At 44.5% G+C, this 19,188-nt stretch overlaps 3 protein-coding genes and 1 long non-coding RNA gene across 4 annotated transcripts; 2 read left to right on the plus strand and 2 right to left on the minus strand.

The window, feature by feature from the left end:
- Positions 1-5,306: 5,306 nt before the first annotated feature.
- On the minus strand, positions 5,307-6,416 carry LOC123184485 (proline-rich protein 4-like). Its single transcript, XM_044596586.1, has 2 exons — positions 6,185-6,416; positions 5,307-6,097 (listed from the first exon to the last, which is right to left on the minus strand). The coding sequence occupies exons 1-2, from the start codon at positions 6,327-6,329 to the stop codon at positions 5,598-5,600; spliced, it is 645 nt and encodes a 214-aa protein (XP_044452521.1). The 5' UTR covers positions 6,330-6,416; the 3' UTR covers positions 5,307-5,597.
- Positions 6,417-9,851: 3,435 nt separating this feature from the next.
- On the minus strand, positions 9,852-10,986 carry LOC123184486 (proline-rich protein 4-like). Its single transcript, XM_044596587.1, has 2 exons — positions 10,797-10,986; positions 9,852-10,693 (listed from the first exon to the last, which is right to left on the minus strand). The coding sequence occupies exons 1-2, from the start codon at positions 10,936-10,938 to the stop codon at positions 10,212-10,214; spliced, it is 624 nt and encodes a 207-aa protein (XP_044452522.1). The 5' UTR covers positions 10,939-10,986; the 3' UTR covers positions 9,852-10,211.
- A 2,445-nt stretch (positions 10,987-13,431) lies between these two features.
- On the plus strand, positions 13,432-15,694 carry LOC123191431 (uncharacterized). The gene is made up of 10 exons (XM_044604172.1): positions 13,432-13,552; positions 13,622-13,711; positions 13,792-13,881; positions 14,101-14,190; positions 14,286-14,363; positions 14,565-14,738; positions 14,856-15,050; positions 15,143-15,247; positions 15,343-15,492; positions 15,579-15,694. Exons 1-10 carry the CDS (start codon positions 13,495-13,497, stop codon positions 15,692-15,694), a joined length of 1,146 nt encoding a protein of 381 aa, XP_044460107.1. The 5' UTR covers positions 13,432-13,494.
- A 129-nt stretch (positions 15,695-15,823) lies between these two features.
- LOC123184487 (uncharacterized) lies at positions 15,824-16,274 on the plus strand. Its single transcript, XR_006492977.1, has 3 exons — positions 15,824-15,875; positions 15,960-16,064; positions 16,154-16,274. It is a non-coding gene; the product is annotated as an uncharacterized lncRNA (long non-coding RNA).
- The last annotated feature ends 2,914 nt before the right edge of the window (positions 16,275-19,188 follow it).

Genomic DNA, 19,188 nt, shown 5'->3' on the forward strand with positions numbered 1-19,188 from the left:
AATGAATATACCATAGAATGTGACAAGATGGCATACTACACGGCGAGCAAAACTAGTGAGCCATCAGCAGGGTCGCTTACTCAGATTGATGGAGAACTTAGGTGTCTCCTGCTGAATGCATCCTGAACACTGACGGAGCCAGGTACGACATATAGAGGCAACATTTCTGCACATCCTTTCTGATATCGCGGTGTATGTTAACTCTGGTTTCTGGACATAAACATGATTTATGGTAGAATTGTGCCTAAAAATGTAGCGAAGTACCTCATTCCAAGGCAGTAAAGCAGCATGGACCGGTGATGACAAATATACTTTTGCTACATATGCTCTGCAGTACATCAATCTGATCAAGGCTCTTGATCCACTGATCAACATAGGTGACAACTGACACCAATGTCTGAAGGTTCACGGATTTACCTCTGTGTTTACAAGTGTGCCATAGTTTGCCCGTACAAGGAAAACTGGAACATAGTTGTGTTTACATCTGCATCATGGTATGGAGGCTGCTATCACTCCAGAAAATAATTTGCAGCACAAACAATTCCATATTTATAGATATATGTGTTTTAGATGTCTACACATACCCCAATGAACGATGAACAGAGCTCTGCCTGTCTCATAAGGCTGGTCATAGTGGGGAGTAACTTAGACTAGTGTCTTGCATATGACACTATTCTAAGTTACTACCTTCATAATGCAAAGTAACATACTAGTAGTATCATAAATGGCTTCATTTATTAGCTCATAGACTTATCTTGTCTTGGAAAGCGTTATGTTACAGTAACATATTATGTTACCACCTCTCATTAATTACTTGCCACATAAGCAGAATTTTCTCGAAGTGCGCTATGTTACTAGCTAAGTTACTCCCACTATGACTAGCCTAAAGACCAATATATACAGCAGATTAACACTTTAGTAGTGATAGAATAAAATGCCGGCTTGTAATCCCAAGATGGACTGTTTAAAATGCATATGGACTTGTACATAACGGGGAAAACTTAACTAGCTAATCATTTCTATAAGAATTTATAGCTTTGTCCTCATGTTGCAATAAGTGATGGATGGTCCAGCATCATTTCTCTAACCCATTGTCATGTCACCTTTGTAAGCTTACATGATACACCTAGCATTTGTTTACCTTGTGAAGTTCATCAAATACTATCAAAATGATGCAAACAAAGAACTCAAGTATAACAGAGGTTTTTTGGTTATGGGTAAAGTAGTAAAACTTCATACCAAACATTTTGGTTGAAAATAATGGTATATCCCCTATGCGCAAAGCAGCTGTGAATGCACTGAGACAGATAGCTTTAGTCTTCAAAACAACATGGATTTTCTTTTTCTTTCAAATCTACCACAATTGTTATTGCTGGTAAAAGGAAACTTGAACAATTAAAATCCACAACAGTTGCTATGGCTGGTACAAAGGGAACTTGTGTGGGCAATGTCATTTGACTTTTCAAAGTGATCTAGTGAGATGACAATTTAGGGGAAGTATGCATACCTGCTGCTGAACTGATTCATCTCACACAACTACCAAAGACATTTCAACAAACACCTTCACATCATCAATCTCTGTATATAGCAGCTACAAAGCACCGACACGTCCAGGTCCGCCCCCATGTCTGCATACAGAACGCGAGCGATACTCGCATCCTTGGAGTACCCTATTTTCTGATTTAAAACTTTTGAATAGATAGATAGATAATAAGTTGCATACTAGAGATATCTGTATAAAATGGATGCACCGAAAGATTTGAAAATGCAAATGATTTCAAACAGGGATAATGTGTTCTATCACATCCAGTTAACAAGTGAGAACAACAATTAGTAAATGAGAGGAAATAGGTTAACTGAGTAGGTCTGTCCAAATAAACGACATGCACTTGAACACCAACAGATAAGCAAACTGACCTAGACACCGAAGTTGTCCAGGCCACTGCCTCAAAAGTGGGTCTGGTCACCTGATCTAGTGACCATCCGAGGACCATTTCACGAAGCAGGGGATGTAAGGCAGACACGGCAGATAAGGGCCACTTTCAAGACTGCTGATATGCTGCACTTTCTGGGTATCCATATCATATGACAAGAGTGACCATGACCTCTCCTCCCCGCCAGTAAAGAAAACCAAATTACATTCTGGATGGATTGCAACCGACTCGTAGATCTCGGTGGGTACGCGACGAGGCGTTCCTAGCAGACCCGGAAAGTCCGCGATGTGCATCAAGGTCCACTTACCACTGGCATAATCCTCGAGAACCCAAATAGATAGTTGCCAATCGTTGTCATAGTCTATGCATACAAGGTGTAAGCGCCCCCGAGACAGCCCGATGGCAGCGGGTTTATTGTCCTCCGGCATTCGGATTGCCCCCCATGTTTCTCGCTTGGTGTCCAGCGTGACGATGGAAGAAGAGTAGTAGGCACTCAAATGCAGAGTGCCATTGAAGAAGACATACCCTAAATCGTCACCAGCAAAACCAAGGTCACTACAATCACTCAGCAGGGATGTCCACTGTGGAGTTTCTGACGAATAAACCTCGAATCGACTGCTCTCCAATGGTTTCACAAACACAGCAAAGTAGGATGGAACTATTGCAGGATCGAAACAGAGACATATGTTGTTGTCCCGTGGGGGGGCGTGTGAAGCGGGCGCAGGCAGCACGGCCCAGATCTCCTCGGTCACTGGGTTGCAGACGATGTACTCCGCCGGAGATGGCGGAGGCCTCCCGTCGGCGGAGCAGAGGAGGATGCCGTTGCAGCAGTGGATGAGCGTGACGCTTGCGTAGCCGCGCTCGCGCAGAAAGGGCAGAGACGGGTCGATGAGGGGCCGGCCACTCCCGGACAGATTGTGGAAGCCGAGGAGATGGCCCTCGCGGCTGTGGCAGATGGAGCCGCGGCGACGCGCGTCGCGGGAGTGGCTGAAGAAATCGAAGATGGTCTGCGGCGACCTCCTGACGACGCGGCGGTCGGAGCAGAGCGCGCGCCAGGACCTCGACACGCACCTGAGGCGGCAGAGCGACCTGTACGCCACCCGCGGCAGGACCATCTCCGCGAGGAGGTCGGCAGGGAGGCTCGCTGCAGGCCGCCGCTGTTTCCGCTTCCGCATCTTGTTCCTCCTCCTCTTGACCACCCCGCATCCGGCCTGCCGCAGATGGGCCAAGAACCGGAAGGGGCTCCTCCCGGCTCTCAGGAACGGCGGGGGCCGCTGCCGCGGACGGGGTGGGGAGATCGCCGGAGGGTGGTCCTGCTCCGTGCAGCCGTGGTCGGGACCTCCCCGCGGCATCGCCTCCTTGTTGGATTGACACGGGAATGGCGGCGGCCTATGGGTTGGAGAAACGGAAAGGGCGTGGGGAATTTGGAAACACGGCCGGGTGAGGACTGAGGAGGGCACCACACCAAGTAGAGTAGCAAAGTGAACAGACTCAATAGCACAAACAAAGTCCGAAAATACAAAGGTGAACATGGTTTCTTGCCCATCCACTGTCCTTTGAAAAGTACTCCCTCCGTCCCGAAATGTAAGACGTTTTTTTTATACTATGACAGTGTTAAAAAACATCTTATATTTTGGAATGGAGGGAGTACATATCAATTGAATGACACCCCCTACATTAGCTATTTTGTTCTTCTCATTATCCAGACAATAGAGATCCAAGAATTGAGTTTCCATAGGGGCATTCCCAAACCATATAACCTCCCCACACAATCTCAATGATCTACCATTTCCTATTCTCAAAGAAAAAGTCGGCCATTTCCTAGCCACTTATAACCAAACTGCACATCTCTCATGGCTCACATATCTCCTTCACAAAACTAAGAAGGATGTGTATCATGACAACACAGAATATTTGGATTTCTAGTATTATACTTAGAGTTAATAACCTTTCTCCACATTAGACCTTCCAACGCAACGTGTCTCCTGACCCAAGTTCCTACTAAGCAAATTTCGGGTCCTGGAAGTTTGTAATGACTAAGCCCCCAAAATCGTTTTTCATATAGATGGAAGGCCAATTCGTCTAGATGACTTCTACTACTCCCCTCATGATCAATCCATAGGCAATTAGCCATCTAGGAATTGAGAATTCTAATGGCACATTTAGGTAACTTAAAGAAATAGAACATATAGACTCGTATACTAGAAAGACATAACTCAATAAGAACTATCTTGGCTTTATGAGATAGAAGTTCACCCCTTCAGCCTCAAACTCTAGGTAACATCTTATGCACTATAGGATGCAAATCCTCCGTCCTAAGCTTCTCAATGTGTAAAGGCGAAGCTTAATACTCCCTCCGTCCCAAAATAAGTGACTCAACTTTGTACTAACTTTAGTACAAAGTTAGTACAAACGCGAGTCACTTATTTTGGGACGGAGGGAGTATTTATTAGGAAACATCCCTCTGACACATTGAAAAATGTCAACGAAGGGGGTCACCTTATCACCCTCCATGTTAATGGACATCAACTCACTTTGATGGTAATTAATTTCATACCTGAAACTTGCTCAAAGCTGGTCTAAATAAACTTTAGGTTTAAAGCTAATATACCATCATCCAGCGAGAAAAGAAAAGTGTCATGAGCACACTGCAAACAAATCACCCCTCCAAGACCAAAGTTTTGGGTGGAGCCCTTTGACTAGCCCTGCTCTACTCCCTTTGACTAGCATCCCGGAGAAGACATATACAACTATGTTAAATTGAAGATGGGATAAGGGATCTCCTTGCCAAAGCCCCTTCCTTATAGTAAAGAGCTCAGTCTCCTTCCCATTAGACTAGTTACAATGGAGAGTAATTTACACTAGTAACATACACGCTATTCTTGACTATGTTATTACCTCCGTAGTGGGTAGTAACATATGCATAGTGTCATGCAAAGCTTCATTTATTAGGTTATAGACTCATTTTATCCTGGTACGTGTGATGTTACTCATAGAATGAGTAACTAGCTAAGTTACTCAATTACCTTTCTCCTCATTAATTCATTGCCACATAGACAAATTTGCTAGGTTGAACTCAATGTTACTTTTGAAGTTACTCCCATTATGGCCAATCTTAAGCTTTTCCAATAGAACCTTGTTAGGTGGCACTTACTCCAACGTATCCATTTATGTCCATAAGCTTTACACTGTAGCACTTCACATAAAAAAATAGTTTAACTCTATTATATGCTTTCTCACACTCAACTTTAAAAACAAAGCATTTCTGCCTGGAAGAAAAGAAAAGAATGCACAGTGTTCCTCATAATATTGTGTCTTGAACTCTTGACGGAAAATAGAAAAGGGTGGGAAATGAGTATGCTTTGCGCGGACTTGATTATATATAGCTTGATTCATAAATAATAACTTCATCTTACAAAAAATGATACAGATATTACAAACCTTGGTAAAGAAACACCAACACCCACACACATGTCTGACACACTGACCCCTGACCCTCATAACAGTTATTCTGAAATCATTCTGCAGATACTGGAAAACAGGGTAGGGAATGATAAAAGGCTAAACCAACCGTGCATGCGGCGATCATAAATAGCAACGTCACTCCGAGTACGAAACAACCGTGGGGATTTCAGTGCTGGGTGGGAGGGTGGCAGATCGGAGTCAGTGGTGTCCGTGGTATCCACCGCCGCCGCCGCTGCCGCCGTAGGTGGGCGTGGGAGGGACGGGGTGGTAGTCGGGGCGGTGGGGCTGCGGCTTGGGCTCCGGCTTGGGCACGGGGCCATAGTCCGGGTGAGGCTGGGGCTTGGGCTCCGGCTTCGGTGGCACGGGCTTCTTGTGGTGGAAGTGTTCGATGATGTGCTTCTTGATCGGTCCGCACAGTTTCATGGACGCGCACTCTGGCGATGCCTCGGACAGTGTGGCGGTGTTGTCACCGGCGATGATGCTGAAGGTGGTGCTCTCAGACACCGGCGCGATCTTTGACGGCTCCTGGCCGGCGCACGGCACGTTGGAGGCGGCGCTGTGGAGCTGAGCGACGCAGTCGGCGCCATGGAGGTCAGAAGCGAGGGGCACGCTGAAGGCGCCGGTGCCGTCGATGGCACCCACGGCCTTGCTCTCGTAGTCACCGTGGACGTTCTTGCACTTGATCGCCACCTCAAGACCTGGTGTGCATTCATGGCAGAACAACAGTGAGCTAATTTCACTATGTGTGCATTGACATTTTACGACCGAATATCTAGCTAGCTTACCTTTGAAAGCTTCCTCGGCCTTCATGTTCTTCCTGGTGCAGTCGGTGCACTTGGCCAGGCCGACGACGACGGACGCCGCCTCGGCGTTGGCGACGGCGATCGCCAGAAGGACGGCGAGGACGAGCCCTCTCGTCGGAGCTGCCATGCCTGAACCTCTGAATCGAACCCCACTACTTGCCTGTGTGAAGAAAGTAGCTATAGCAGCTCGATGGATGGATGGATGAATGGAACAGGCGAAGCATGGCTTATATAGGCATCCGCATTGAACGATACGATACAGCTCGTCGATGATCTGATCTGGCTGCAAGCGAAGAAGGATGGCCGGCGGAGTGAAATTCGCTAATTTGGGTTTGCCGCGCCGAAATTTCGGATGGCGAATTAAAACTCGCTTGATCCCAGAGTCCACTGCACGCATCGATCAACGATTTGATCCACGCACGTCGTTAGTCATTACTCGATCGGTTGGTGATCGACTTTGCATTGGCTGGTGGCAGATCGCATCGTAGGTTCCACGCCGTACCAATGATCAACTCTTGTGGCTCATGTTCTTCCATCTTTACCTCCGCAGGGACTTCTTATTCAGATGAACTATCTCCACCTTGATCCCACATTCGCCGGTCATGCTTGATCCCTTGTCCCAATGCATCGGGGGAAGTGTCTTCTAGCTCAAAAACCTCCTCATGAAAGGGGCTTTGATCCATGTGGCAAGCTTCCGCAGGCGGCAAGGCGATCAACCTCCTCTTGTGATGTTATTTGGCATTCGTTCCAGAGCGCGTGCCATGGCCTAAGAGATACTTGCCTTTGCTTACAATCTTAATATGCAACACGAATAGATTGGTTTATCAATGGACAAAGGAGAGGCCTCCCAAACGTATATAAAGAAGTAAAACCGTTAGATATTCGAGAGATTAGGTTCTGGAAGAAGGTTAGGAAATAAACCAAAGATTTTCGAGAAAGAATCAAGAATTTCCACGCGATCAAAAGCGAAGACGCGACATGGTACAATCGGTTGCACTCATACCAACGGACCGTTGTGCCAGTGGCCTTTGGGCAATCGCCACCCTGGCCCACCCAGTACAAGGCACTGTACTACTTCACCACCTATCAGTACGGTCAACCCGGCACGCAGAAATCGCTGCAACACTCTGCTGCATCTTTCATCACCGGTCACCCTCCACCATACACTATCAACCTCAACAGCTATTATGTGTTCACCGAGTCGCCGACACTCGTCCGGTCATGGCTTCAGTCCAAGGAGCCTTTGTCCGGCGATGCCCAGTCATTGTTTGGCAAAATGCCCCCCCCCCCCCCTTGCAAGCTCGATGGCGCAGGATAGGCGACGTGGCGAATGAACATGATCCATAATGGCGACGTCCACGAAGACGGACAAGTCTATGACAAGTACTCGTTGTATCCAGAGCAAGAGATGCCGACTGACACCTAGTAGTCGTCAGTGCCCGATGCGAACACAAGAAAAAGAAGGGCTGACGTACTCTAACAAGGAGGATAAATTATTGTGTTTGACGTGGTTAGGCACAAGTGTTGAACTTGTTGACGTATAAATGTATTGCCTAGTCTCTTCCATATAATCAGTCTTTTGGTTGCATTGGCTAGAGCATGTACTTCTACATGATATCAGGGTCAAGAGGTCTTGGGTTCAAGACCCAGCTGGCGCAATTAAATTGGAGCTCACTTTTGGTCCATGTTTAGGCATGAAGGAGCCACATGTGATGGGGAGTGTTGGTGTATAAATGTATTGTCTAGTCTCTTCCATAAGAATGGTCTTTTGGTTGCATTGGCTATAGCATGTACTCCTACAGAACTGATTCAAGGTATGGGGCAAAAAGGCTTGGCACTTTGGCAAAGTGTGCATGATAGGTTTCATGACAAAAAGCTAGACGAGCCCCGCAACAACGAAGTGATACAAAATCGCAATCCGAAGTCGCTAAACCGTCGATGGCACGCCATTCAAGAGGCCATCAACACGTATTGTGGTGCTATGCACAAATGGAAAACTGGTGACCAAGTGGTGCATCACTCCTTGAGCTCGTAAGTTTTGCTTTGTGATGCTCTATATCTTGGTTACCTGGTTGATTTTCTCTATGCTACAACTTTTTGATCATGTCATTGTATTGCTTTGCTAGCCCAGCCACGTGGCCACGTTGTACCACACGACCTAGGGCAAGCCATTCATGATGATGCATTGCTGGTACAAATTGAATGCGCAAAGCAAGTGGAGCAGCATTACCAATTATATGAAGACCGCCAACGCCAAAGCAAGTGATGAAGTTGGTGATCCATGCGGTGCAGCTGGAGGAGGGCTTGCACCGGCACCCATGTATGGCTAGGTCGAGAGGAAGAAAATGGGAGAACGAGAAGAGAAGGGGCAGCGGTCAAGATGATGAAGAAGTTTGAGGACAACACGACAAAGAAAGAGGAGGTATGTGCCAAGCGCAATGGGATCAAGGAGGAAATTGTTCATGGAAATCTAAAAGAAGGAGAGTGAGATTAGGGATAGTAAGCTTGCGATCAAGCAAGCTTGCAAGGAGTAAAAGATCTTGTACGTGGAAACCAGGGCCGTACCGGGGAAATCGGAGGCCCAGTGCAAATCAAAATCAGGCCCTACGTGTGAAAAATAAATTCAAGGTGTAGTTTTCCACAAAAAGTTTACACCAGTTAGAAGCAGAAGGTTTAAAGGCATGTAGAAGCACGTACTTAATTTGCTTTTTTTTAGTTGTACCATGATGTTTTGGAAGAGCTGTGAGATTGAGAGAGAGCTGAGAGGAAATGATGGATCGTGATTAGAGAGATGCGTAGGGTGGGAGGGTGTAAAATATTTCAAACAGCTCATTACTCTAGTACCTAATACTTTAGTTAACACGTTGATTAACAAAAAAATGGGGCCCCTCGGGTGCTGGGGGTCCTGTTCGGAAGCTCCTGTTGCACATGCCCATATACGGCCATGGTGGAAGCCGATGACTTGGATCCAGATGCGGTCAATTTTGTTCACAACTTGCGTGATAGCATGTACACATGCTTTGTGCTGTAGGAGGGGAAAAGGAGGCCACAAATTGAGGCATTTGGTATGGGCAGCCGGTTCATTTGCTTTTGGGTTCGATAGATGTATAAAACAATTGAATACCCCGTGATTTTGCTATTGGTTGCATTTGTTTGCAACTATTTAAATGTATATGGTCAGATTGTTATTGATCTAGAAATTTTGACAAAGAGAGAAGTCCGAACATGTACTTAGGAGCATATTTGAAGGGCACAATTGGATGATGTTCACCGGGTCAGATGTCCGCGGACATTTGGTGTCGTCTCTTAAAGATACCCTAAGGCAGGCATCTTCTATATCTAAATAGCTAGCCCCCACTAACATATTTCTCTCAACATGCAAGCATGACACCTCATCATTCAACATGCATAGGAAAGGCCCACCTTAACATGCAACTATGCATATTAAAAATCCACTTCAACATGCAAACATGCATGCATGTAAAATTTCATTCTATTATGGTATTAAATTTAATTCTTATATAATTTTAGAAACTATTATTTCAAATATTTATGTTCCATTTAACCAAAATCTCACTAAAACACTGCAAAAATATTCTCGCAACAACGTGCGGGGCATCATCTAGTATGGGGAAAATGAGTGTACGTGTTTGATTCAGATATAGGAACTTCTCATTACAAAAATTCAATATTACAAACCTTGTAAAAACTGACCCATCACCTGTACATTTGCCTGACACACATACTTATCCCTCACAACTGTTATTCTGAATATGATACTTCCTTCGTCCCAAAATTCTTGTTTTAAATTTGTCTAAATACGGATGTATCAAATCACGTTTTAGTATTAGATACATCTGCATCTAGACGAATCTAAGATAAGAATTTTAGGACGCAGGGGTATAATAAGACCAAGCTAACCCGCGCACATAAATAGCAACGTCACTCACTCCCTGATAACAACAAGGCATGAAATTTCACTGTTGTGCCCGATGATGGTATATCGGAGTCAGTGGTGTCCGTGGTATCCCCCGCCGCCGCCGTAGGTAGGCGTGGGAGGGACGGGGTGGTAGTCTGGGTGGGGCTGCGGCTTGGGCTCCGGCTTGGGCACGGGGCCGTAGTCAGGGTGGGGCTGGGGCTTGGGCTCCGGCTTGGGTGGCACGAGCTTCTTGTGGTGGAAGTGCTCGATGATGTGCTTCTTGATTGGTCCGCATAGGGTCGCGGACGCGCACTCTGGCGATGCCACCGTGTCCGTCTTGGCGCCGGCCACGACACCAAAGGTGGTGCCCTCGGACACCGGCACGATCTTGGATGGCTTCTGGCCGGAGCACGGTGCGTTGGAGGCGGCGCTGTGGAGCTGTGCGACGCAGTCGGCGCCATGGAGATCGGCGGCGAGGGGCACGCTGAAGGCGCCGGTGCCGTCGAGGGCACCCACCGCCTTGCTCTCGTACTCGCCGTCGATGTTCTTGCATTTGATCGCCACCTGGAGACCTGAAGTACGTTGACGGCAGGAGGACAACCATGAGGCGATCTTCATCTATATATGTGTGTGTGCATCGTAAATTTGTAATACGTACGTATCTTGATAGCTTACCCTTGAAGGCTTCCTCAGCCTTGATGTTCTTCCTGGTGCAGTCGGCGCACTTGGCCAGGCCGACGACGACTGACGCTGCCTCCGCGTTGGCGACGGCGATCGCCAGCAGGACGGCGAGGACAAGTGCTCTCGGAGCTGCCATGCCTGAACCTCTGAATCGCACGGCCACTTGCTTGGCTGTGTGAAGTGGCTGATGGATGAATGGATGTAACAGGCGACGCATGGCTTTTATAGGCCTCCGCATTGATCGGCACAGCTCGATGGGTGATCTGGCTGCATGCACAGTGACCGGCGACGTGATGCGTGACAACGAGAGGCCGGCTAACTCACCGAAATTTCAGATGGCGAGTTAAATACCGCGCCCGCTGCATGATCGGATCGGCCGGTGCGTGTGCCTCCACGTCGCTGTTGGTGATGGACCTGGTTCGGTGTTGGAGTACGTAGGTAGGCACCAGCAACGTCTCTCGGCATGCACATGCATTTGCGTGTGTGCATGCATGCATGCAGCGTAAGTTAGAAGTAGTAGTACTACCCTGTTTGCTGGTGGTAAACTGGTGTTGGACCGACATCACATAATTGCTGCAGAGTGCATGACTGCATGCCCATTTGGGGAGCAGTGAGCTTGCGGTGAACTGCAAAAACGGCTTGCATCAAGTTGCATAGGGACTAGAATGTTACATATGAGCAGTTTCTAATTATGTTTAATCAAAGAAAAAACAGATAGAAGATGATCAGCATAGTGACACGATATTCAAACAATAGAAGTTTTTTTGAACACAGTACAGACGCAGACACTCATGCATACATACACACATACACTCACTCATATAAACGCATGGATGCACACCCTACCCCTATGAGCACTTGCGAGAGACTGAGCCGGCACATCATCTTGAGTTTGACGCCATAGTTGTAGACGGAAACATCTCCTCCTACTAAAATAAATTTAGAAAAATGCAAGCATCAGTGTTAAGTTTAGAACTTAAACTCTGATGGGCTAGGGATACCGCTTCCTCATAACCATGCGACCACATATTGGTTCGCTCGAACAAGAGAAGTTGGTAAGAAAAACAGAGATGCTATTTGATAGGTACGATAAACATGGCATGTCCAGATCGAATACTAATAGAGTAAGCAACCGGGACTAATCTCTACTCCTAATGTCTCAGTTGGTAGGTCGCGATCCGGTTCAATTTTCGTCCCACCTAAACCGGTCTAATTTGGTACTTCTTTGGTACTACTACCCACCGACCTTCCAACCGCGGAAAACCACGATTAACCCCTCGATCGAGTGCCGCACAAGCTGAGCCTCCTGTCACAGTGAACTAACACAATCGTAAAAAAACCACCGTCAAAAAACCGGCGAAAATTAACCAGCGAAAAAAAACCCCGCACAGTGTGTCCTCGTGCGAGGTCTCGTGCCCTCGATTCGAGGTATGGTATTCCTCGTGCGAGGGAGTGTCTCCCCGAATCTGCCCTCCTTCGTCCGCCGCCGCCCTTCGAAACTTCACCGCCACCGCGCTTCGAAACTTCACCGCCACCGCTCCATCCCTGCGCCGCCACCGCTCCTTCCCTGTGCCGCCGCCGGCGCGTAACTCTAACTTCAAATCCGCCTGCCTCCACTGATGCGGCTCTGCTCCTGTTCAGGACCTTCGCAGAGCGCTTTCCGGATCCGGAGCCGATCCCTTTTAGGACCCATCGCCGGAGACGTCGAGGACACGGCGTCGGTTTTCACTCCCACCTCCCCACGCTGAAGGCGTCGAGGATCCGCCGCCAGACACACAAACTCCAGGTATCACATATCCTACCCCGGCTATCCCTTTCAAACAGCCTTATTTTGTACACACAATAATTGACATCCATGTCATTGCATACACACACACCAGGAGATGTACAGCCATCACAGGCATCACATAATCTCAGTTTTGAGAATGTACAGCCACCACATACATGGCTTGCATCTCAGGCATCATAGGCAACACATGATACTAATAGAGATTTGTAGATCTTGTAATCTACCAATCTACCAGGCATCCAAATAGCATGAAAATCTTTAACTCTGGCAAAACAGCAATTAAGGTTCAGGGCTGGACACATGTAGTCCTGCATTTTCCATCCACACTGATTCATTGACAATAGCTATATACCAGACATCCCAATAGCAGCAAAATCTGTAGATCTGTAACTCTGTCAATACTGCAAATTAGAATAGTACCATGTAAGGTTCAGTGCACAATTTGAAATATACAGAGAGAATACCTATGTTGCCAACCAGTAATATATGGCAACCAGTGTGTTGACAACAATTTGAGAAAGTTAGTATGATGACAACCAATAGATTTTCGCTGACAACAATTCGAAATTGGTAACTTCTGAGAAAATTAGTATGTTGCCAACCAGTAATATATAGCAGTATAACATCCTTACCTTAATTTTATAGTTTTCAATGAACAGCGATTGTGGCTGACAAGAACGCAGTAATATATGTTTTGGAATAATAAAGTGTGCATGCCTTCAAGTAATTTACCATCTTGTGCATGCCTTCAAGTAAATTACCCTCTTGCTCATGCGCCATCTTTCTGGATTTCATCTTGCATCTACTATCTCCATCCAAGTCAGGTTTCCTTTAAGTTTCTTCAAGGCCTCAAAAACATCTCAGACAAACACAATTTGGAGATAACGGTCATTACATTTGCGAATGGGTAATGCAAAAAGCAAGGACGGTGAACATCAACTAGAAGAGGTCGTTCCTACAGGTAAAAAACACTGCACCACTTTTACATGCATTTTTACCATTAACAATCTTTTAACAAAAGGTGTTGCAGGTCAGATTAGCGGTACAAATCATGAAGAATACAATGCAACCTTGATTCCCTTTGATGAACTAGATGGAGCTAATTACGCGACGGAACCCGGTACATAACTTTTTGCAGAATCCTTTGTTGTAATGCTTGACTTGCATATCTGACATAGTAATATAATTCTTGTGTTACAGCCCCTTCTAGCGAGACAAATATTAAAGAATCTAATTCAAGCATCGTAAACGTATCTGGAAATGTTGACCCAATATACACGACGGAAACAGGTACATCATTGAACAGAAATTTGTTTGTTGTTTGCCTCGATACCAGGCAGACATTGGTTTTGTATTCATGCTGACTAGAAATGTACATATGGATCAGAATGTTTAAGGGTTGGGTACCATTCTTTGTTGTAATGCCTGACTTGCATATCTGACATAGCAATATAGTTCTGGTGCTTAGTGGTGCCTCTGAGATTAAGGACCATGCTTATTGTGTTGCAGCCCCTACGAGCGAGACAAATTTTAAAGAATCTAGGGCAAGCATCGTAAACGTATCTGAAAATGTTGACCCACGATACACGACGGAAACAGGTACATCATTGAACAGAAATTTGTTTGTTGTTTGCCTCGATGCCAGGCATACATTATGCATCATAATGCTGACTATAAATCTACATGTCCATCAGAATGGTTGAGGGTTGGGTACCATGCTGATGGTCAAACTGAACCGGCTAATCTGACTGAGCTAAAAGTTGACACAGAAGGTATGTCCTTCCCAACCGGGTTGTGCAGTGCTGGTTCAGTGTGTTATATTTGTTTTTTTGTTTGTATTTATAACATGATGCAGACAACACGGTTTCCGAACGGCTTGAAACTAGAGATATTTCTCAAGGTATCCATAGGCATGATATCCACCTTCCCAACCATCCTTTAACTTGTTTTCTTATTTGTATTTATACATGCAGACGTCATTGCTTCCAAACATCATGAAACTATAACATTCAATATTGAATGCAAAAAATACGCGGATAATGCAAGGGCGGAGTACAATGCAAGGAAACGTGCAGCTTATCGGATTAAACGAAATCAGGATATTATCAGCTCACAAAATGAGAATCAGCCGGTAGTTGGAAAATCTGGTAGGCTTGATGGACACTCGAAGTTTGATGTGCATACGTATTTTGCGTACTACGTAATATTGTGCTTATATCCCGGGCAACAGATTTTAGGATGCACAATAATTTGCCACTTATTAGATCATAGGGATCATATCAACGCTCGTAGGCGGGCTGCTTATCGCAACAAGTTGTCGGATGTTTTGGGTAACCAACAAGTCATTGGGAAGTCTGCCAGTCGCCAGTCTCTATCAGATATCACAAATGTTCTCGAAAATAGGGAGAGTACTAAACCTAATGTCCAAGATGTAAATGCACTTGCCCCTCAATCCTCAGGTAAGCTTAAATATTATTATCCATGATATTCGGTATGTCAAAACCATTGATGTCATTAGCTAACGTGTGTTGGGACAACTTTTGTTCACCAGACAACCCAGCTAACTCTAACTATCCGGCATTGTCGCATGATGCGTCAACGTTTTCTATTTCAACTGCGGGTCTTTCTGGTCTCGTTAATGAGAATGAAAGTCAAGGTGATCATAATTTGAGTAGTCATTGAACATATTTCTCACATTTATATGTTTTATTCTCTAATATTTGTGTTTCCCGCTAATGACATCATATGCAGTAGCAAACCAGTATTACACCCAAGAAACAGAGGATAGAACGGAGGCAGAACGCAAGAGAGACCATAGAAACGCACTGAGAAGGGCCTCCTATCGACGGAAAAAACTACCTAATGTCCTAGATGGAAATGCAAAGACCCTTGTGGTTACAGGTAAGGTTCAAAATGTTTTTAATATTACAGTTGGTATCGTCTATACCAATTATCATAATTTTCTGTGGTCAAATCCGGTTCACCAGACAACCTAACCAGCTTGGAGTCGTTTCCAAGTTCAAATACGTTGTCAACTGTAACCATCTGTGACACGGAGCATCAAGGTGATCATAATGTTCATAATCATCCACCAATTACATAGGCATATCTGTTTTTTTCTCTAATATTTGGGAATGTAATCTTGTAAGACACCCAAGAAGCAGATGATAAAACGGAAGCTGAACGCAAGAGAGACCATAGAAACGCCCTCAGGAGGGCTTCCTATCTGTGGAAGAAACAATCTACCGTACAAGTTGAACATGCACACAACCTGCGTTTATCAGGTATGCTATTAATGATTTAATCATTATGGTAAGCCTTGTTTTATGAAGAAGCAATAAAATCTCTGCTCAACTTTTGAATGCAAGGCACCCACACTGGCTCTAACTATACATCATTGTCGAATGATGCGTCGGCACTTCCTGATTCAACGGAGGTCTCGACTGGGATCGTTAATGACATAGAGCTACAAGGTATTGTAGTATTGTTCTACTATAACAAAAATTGCTTGCATCTTAGTTCCATTATTTTTTATTTACGGTAATGTTTGTAATGGCTCCAGACGGGATATTGAATGACATACACGAAACAAATGAAAGAACTGAAGAAGAACGCAAGAGAGACCATAGAAACGCCCTAAGGCGAGCTGCTTATAGGAGGAACAAGGATAAGCGAATCCATGATCAAAACAATAATGCATCTGCTACTTCAGGTATGTGCGTATGTTTAATTACTGTTTCTATGGAGGTCCCTGCTACTCTATATGTGACTCCCCCAAATACGATAAATCAAAATTTCCTATTTACGTATTGAACTTATTTTTGATCCAGACGACCAAAATAGCCCTAGCGTTACAGAATTAATGAAAGAGGGAGCAACATGTCCCCCTTCAACTGTAGACCAGTCTGTCATTCAGGACACTGTTCTAGATAGGATGCATACTGACAATGAGCGGAAGCGTAATTTAACAAACGATCAAAGGGAGACGAAAAACACAAGGAGCAGAGCATGCCATCAGAAGAGAAGTGACGAATTAACATTCGAGGACAGAGAAATAATCAACGAAAAAAGACGCGAGAGGAGCGTGCAACGCCGTACAAGCATGTCGGCGAATGAGAAGGGGGAGTCAAGTGCACAGAGAAAGGCAAATTATGACCGAAGGAAAAAAAACACCTTGCAAAGAATGCATCGCAATCCCCCTTACAGAACTAGCAATCTCAGACTCCGAATGTCCCGCATTCCCTAGCCGTGCATCAATCGTCTCCCAGGCCGCAAAAGATGATTCATCTGATGACGATCCGGGGACGAATATGCCGACATACTCTGCCGTTGCCGCTGGTAAGAATTTGCGAATGCCAGTTTCTTAAGCTCATTCTCGGCATGTCGTTCTAACATGATTGTGTTCGTTCTCACTATCTGTATGACGACAATGCAGAGGACATCGATGTTTTCCAAAGCGGGACCATGCGTCATGAGCATGAAGCACATGAATTGATTGATGAGGAGTACTATATGTTTTGCAACGAAGGTATTGCAAACGCTACACTATTTATGATTTGGAGCTCTTTTGTAGTCTCGTTTATTTGTTGTTCGTGAATTGTACGTGATTTTGCATCAAATCCCCTTAGGGTCCGATAATGACGCATTGGATGATGATGAGGAAGCGAGCAAGTCTACCGATAATGACGCATTGGATGATGATGAGAAGGATCATTCATCAGTAGTTATACATTATTCTTTACAGCTATTTGTTTTTTATGTATCAACGCTAAGAGCAGTTTGCTTTGTAATCGATTTGTAGTCAGAGTATGATAGTGTTAATAAATAACTGATTTTGTTCAATGCTTCCATTTGAGCTTTGTCGCCTAACATGCTATGCTTTTTTTTCTTATATGAATACTTGGTACAAATGATGTAGTCCGTTACAAATGGCGTTGACTGCGTTTGTGCTATATTAATTAACTTATGTCATAAAATGCACAGGCTTATCAATTAAGCATGCTGGTTTTGAAAGTGCGGTTGTTACATTGTGCATATAGAATCAAATTAAAAAATACACGCTAATTAAAAAACAGAATGAATCAAGCCATTAAAGACCTACTACTGAACTAATTATTACTATTGGTACTAACTTCGATTTAATTTTTTGTTAGTATTTAAAATGCACGTAACATAGTCGTTGCAGAGTAACAAAAGACGTCTCATCACATGTAATAAAATATAATAAGTTCGGATTTTATAAAATATAACAGATATAGTATAATAACAGCTGAGTAATTAATCGATTTTGCATGACTACACTTACCTTAACGCACTATCACCTTAATTATTTTGATATATCCTAATATTGCATTCCTAAATAAAAATCTGAAGTCATGGTTATATTCCCGCATTTTGTTATATTGAATATAGCGTAATCAGAGGCGAAAAAGGAAACAATGATACTGATGAGATAATTGACATGATTTCGATCAGATTAAGAATCTAAAATTACTATAAATAAATAATTGTTTCAAAATGTTTTAGCTATAAATTATTTGTTGCCAAAGAACTCTCAGAACATACTATTTGACATAACCGGCCACATTCAAATGATGATAGAAATTTGATTATCCCGCCTGTTGGCCCCTTGGACTATATATATAAATGGCAGCATCCGTGCCCGTGCGCCCCTCTATATTTCTTTAACGGTTCAGCCAACAGCTCCCTGACCATGGTGATATCTTACAGCTCGAGGCCCTCGAGGAGGGTGATGGCGAATCCACCGGATACCATCATGCCTCTGCCCACCATCCCTCCGATGAACAGGCAAGTGTACATATCTTCATGCACGCTTATATGACATCATCGTTTGTTGATCCCATCATTTTGGGTTATTTTGTGTAGGTTCCTGAATTTTCAAAGTGTACATATGGAACATATCTATCAAAGATGTTGGATCATCCGAGCACGGGTGATGTGGAAGTCCCATATCAGGGTGCATGCAATGGGAAACCCATACTTTCGTTGCATACTTCTGGACCAGGAAGTTAGTGATCAGTAAATATAGCAACCATTTTTTAATGTATATATTGTCTTGTTATCTTTTTTTTTAATTTCCAGGGAACAAAGATTGAAGCAATTGCCTTCAGCAACCAAGCTTATCGATTCAACGCCATTCTGCAGACCGGGCTAACTTATGACTTCAGTAGCGTCGGGATAAACCCCACGGAAATGCTAGATGGTCACATCTGGTATCTATGCAAGGAGTTTGTCGTTCAACTAATTGATATAACCATGGTTAGGACATCAGTGCACAGTATTGCGTCGACAATTTGTCCACCTTTTTTCCCACAACTTGGTGCCATATCCTTGCTACGGGACAAACAAATTACCGGTACAACATATTTTATTTTGTTTTTGCATATTTATCGATTTAACATTTTGTCTCACACAGACTTAATTTTTTCCAGATGTTGTTGGTATTCTTGTCTATGCTGGTAGGATACAACGTAGGTGGGATTCAGTATACAGACGGCAGGTCCATTTTGTTGAGATAGGCATCATGAATTTTCGGTAAACTCCAATTAGTACTTGAGGTTTTATATGATTATTAAT

This window comes from Triticum aestivum, chromosome 2A (genome assembly GCF_018294505.1).
Source record: "Triticum aestivum cultivar Chinese Spring chromosome 2A, IWGSC CS RefSeq v2.1, whole genome shotgun sequence".
Taxonomy (NCBI): domain Eukaryota; kingdom Viridiplantae; phylum Streptophyta; class Magnoliopsida; order Poales; family Poaceae; genus Triticum; species Triticum aestivum.

What these genes read in the sequence shown, in the direction of transcription:
- LOC123184485 (XM_044596586.1), bottom strand. Translation starts at nt 6,329, where the DNA reads ATGGCAGCTCCGACGAGAGGGCTCGTCCTCGCCGTCCTTCTGGCGATC. An exon ending in GGCCGAGGAAGCTTTCAAAG is followed by an intron (nt 6,098 to 6,184) that starts GTAAGCTAGCTA and finishes AATGCACACCAG; the next exon opens with GTCTTGAGGTGGCGATCAAG.
- LOC123184486 (XM_044596587.1), bottom strand. Translation starts at nt 10,938, where the DNA reads ATGGCAGCTCCGAGAGCACTTGTCCTCGCCGTCCTGCTGGCGATCGCC. An exon ending in GGCTGAGGAAGCCTTCAAGG is followed by an intron (nt 10,694 to 10,796) that starts GTAAGCTATCAA and finishes AACGTACTTCAG; the next exon opens with GTCTCCAGGTGGCGATCAAA.
- LOC123191431 (XM_044604172.1), top strand. Translation starts at nt 13,495, where the DNA reads ATGGGTAATGCAAAAAGCAAGGACGGTGAACATCAACTAGAAGAGGTC. An exon ending in TAATTACGCGACGGAACCCG is followed by an intron (nt 13,712 to 13,791) that starts GTACATAACTTT and finishes CTTGTGTTACAG; the next exon opens with CCCCTTCTAGCGAGACAAAT. An exon ending in ACTTGCCCCTCAATCCTCAG is followed by an intron (nt 15,051 to 15,142) that starts GTAAGCTTAAAT and finishes TTTGTTCACCAG; the next exon opens with ACAACCCAGCTAACTCTAAC.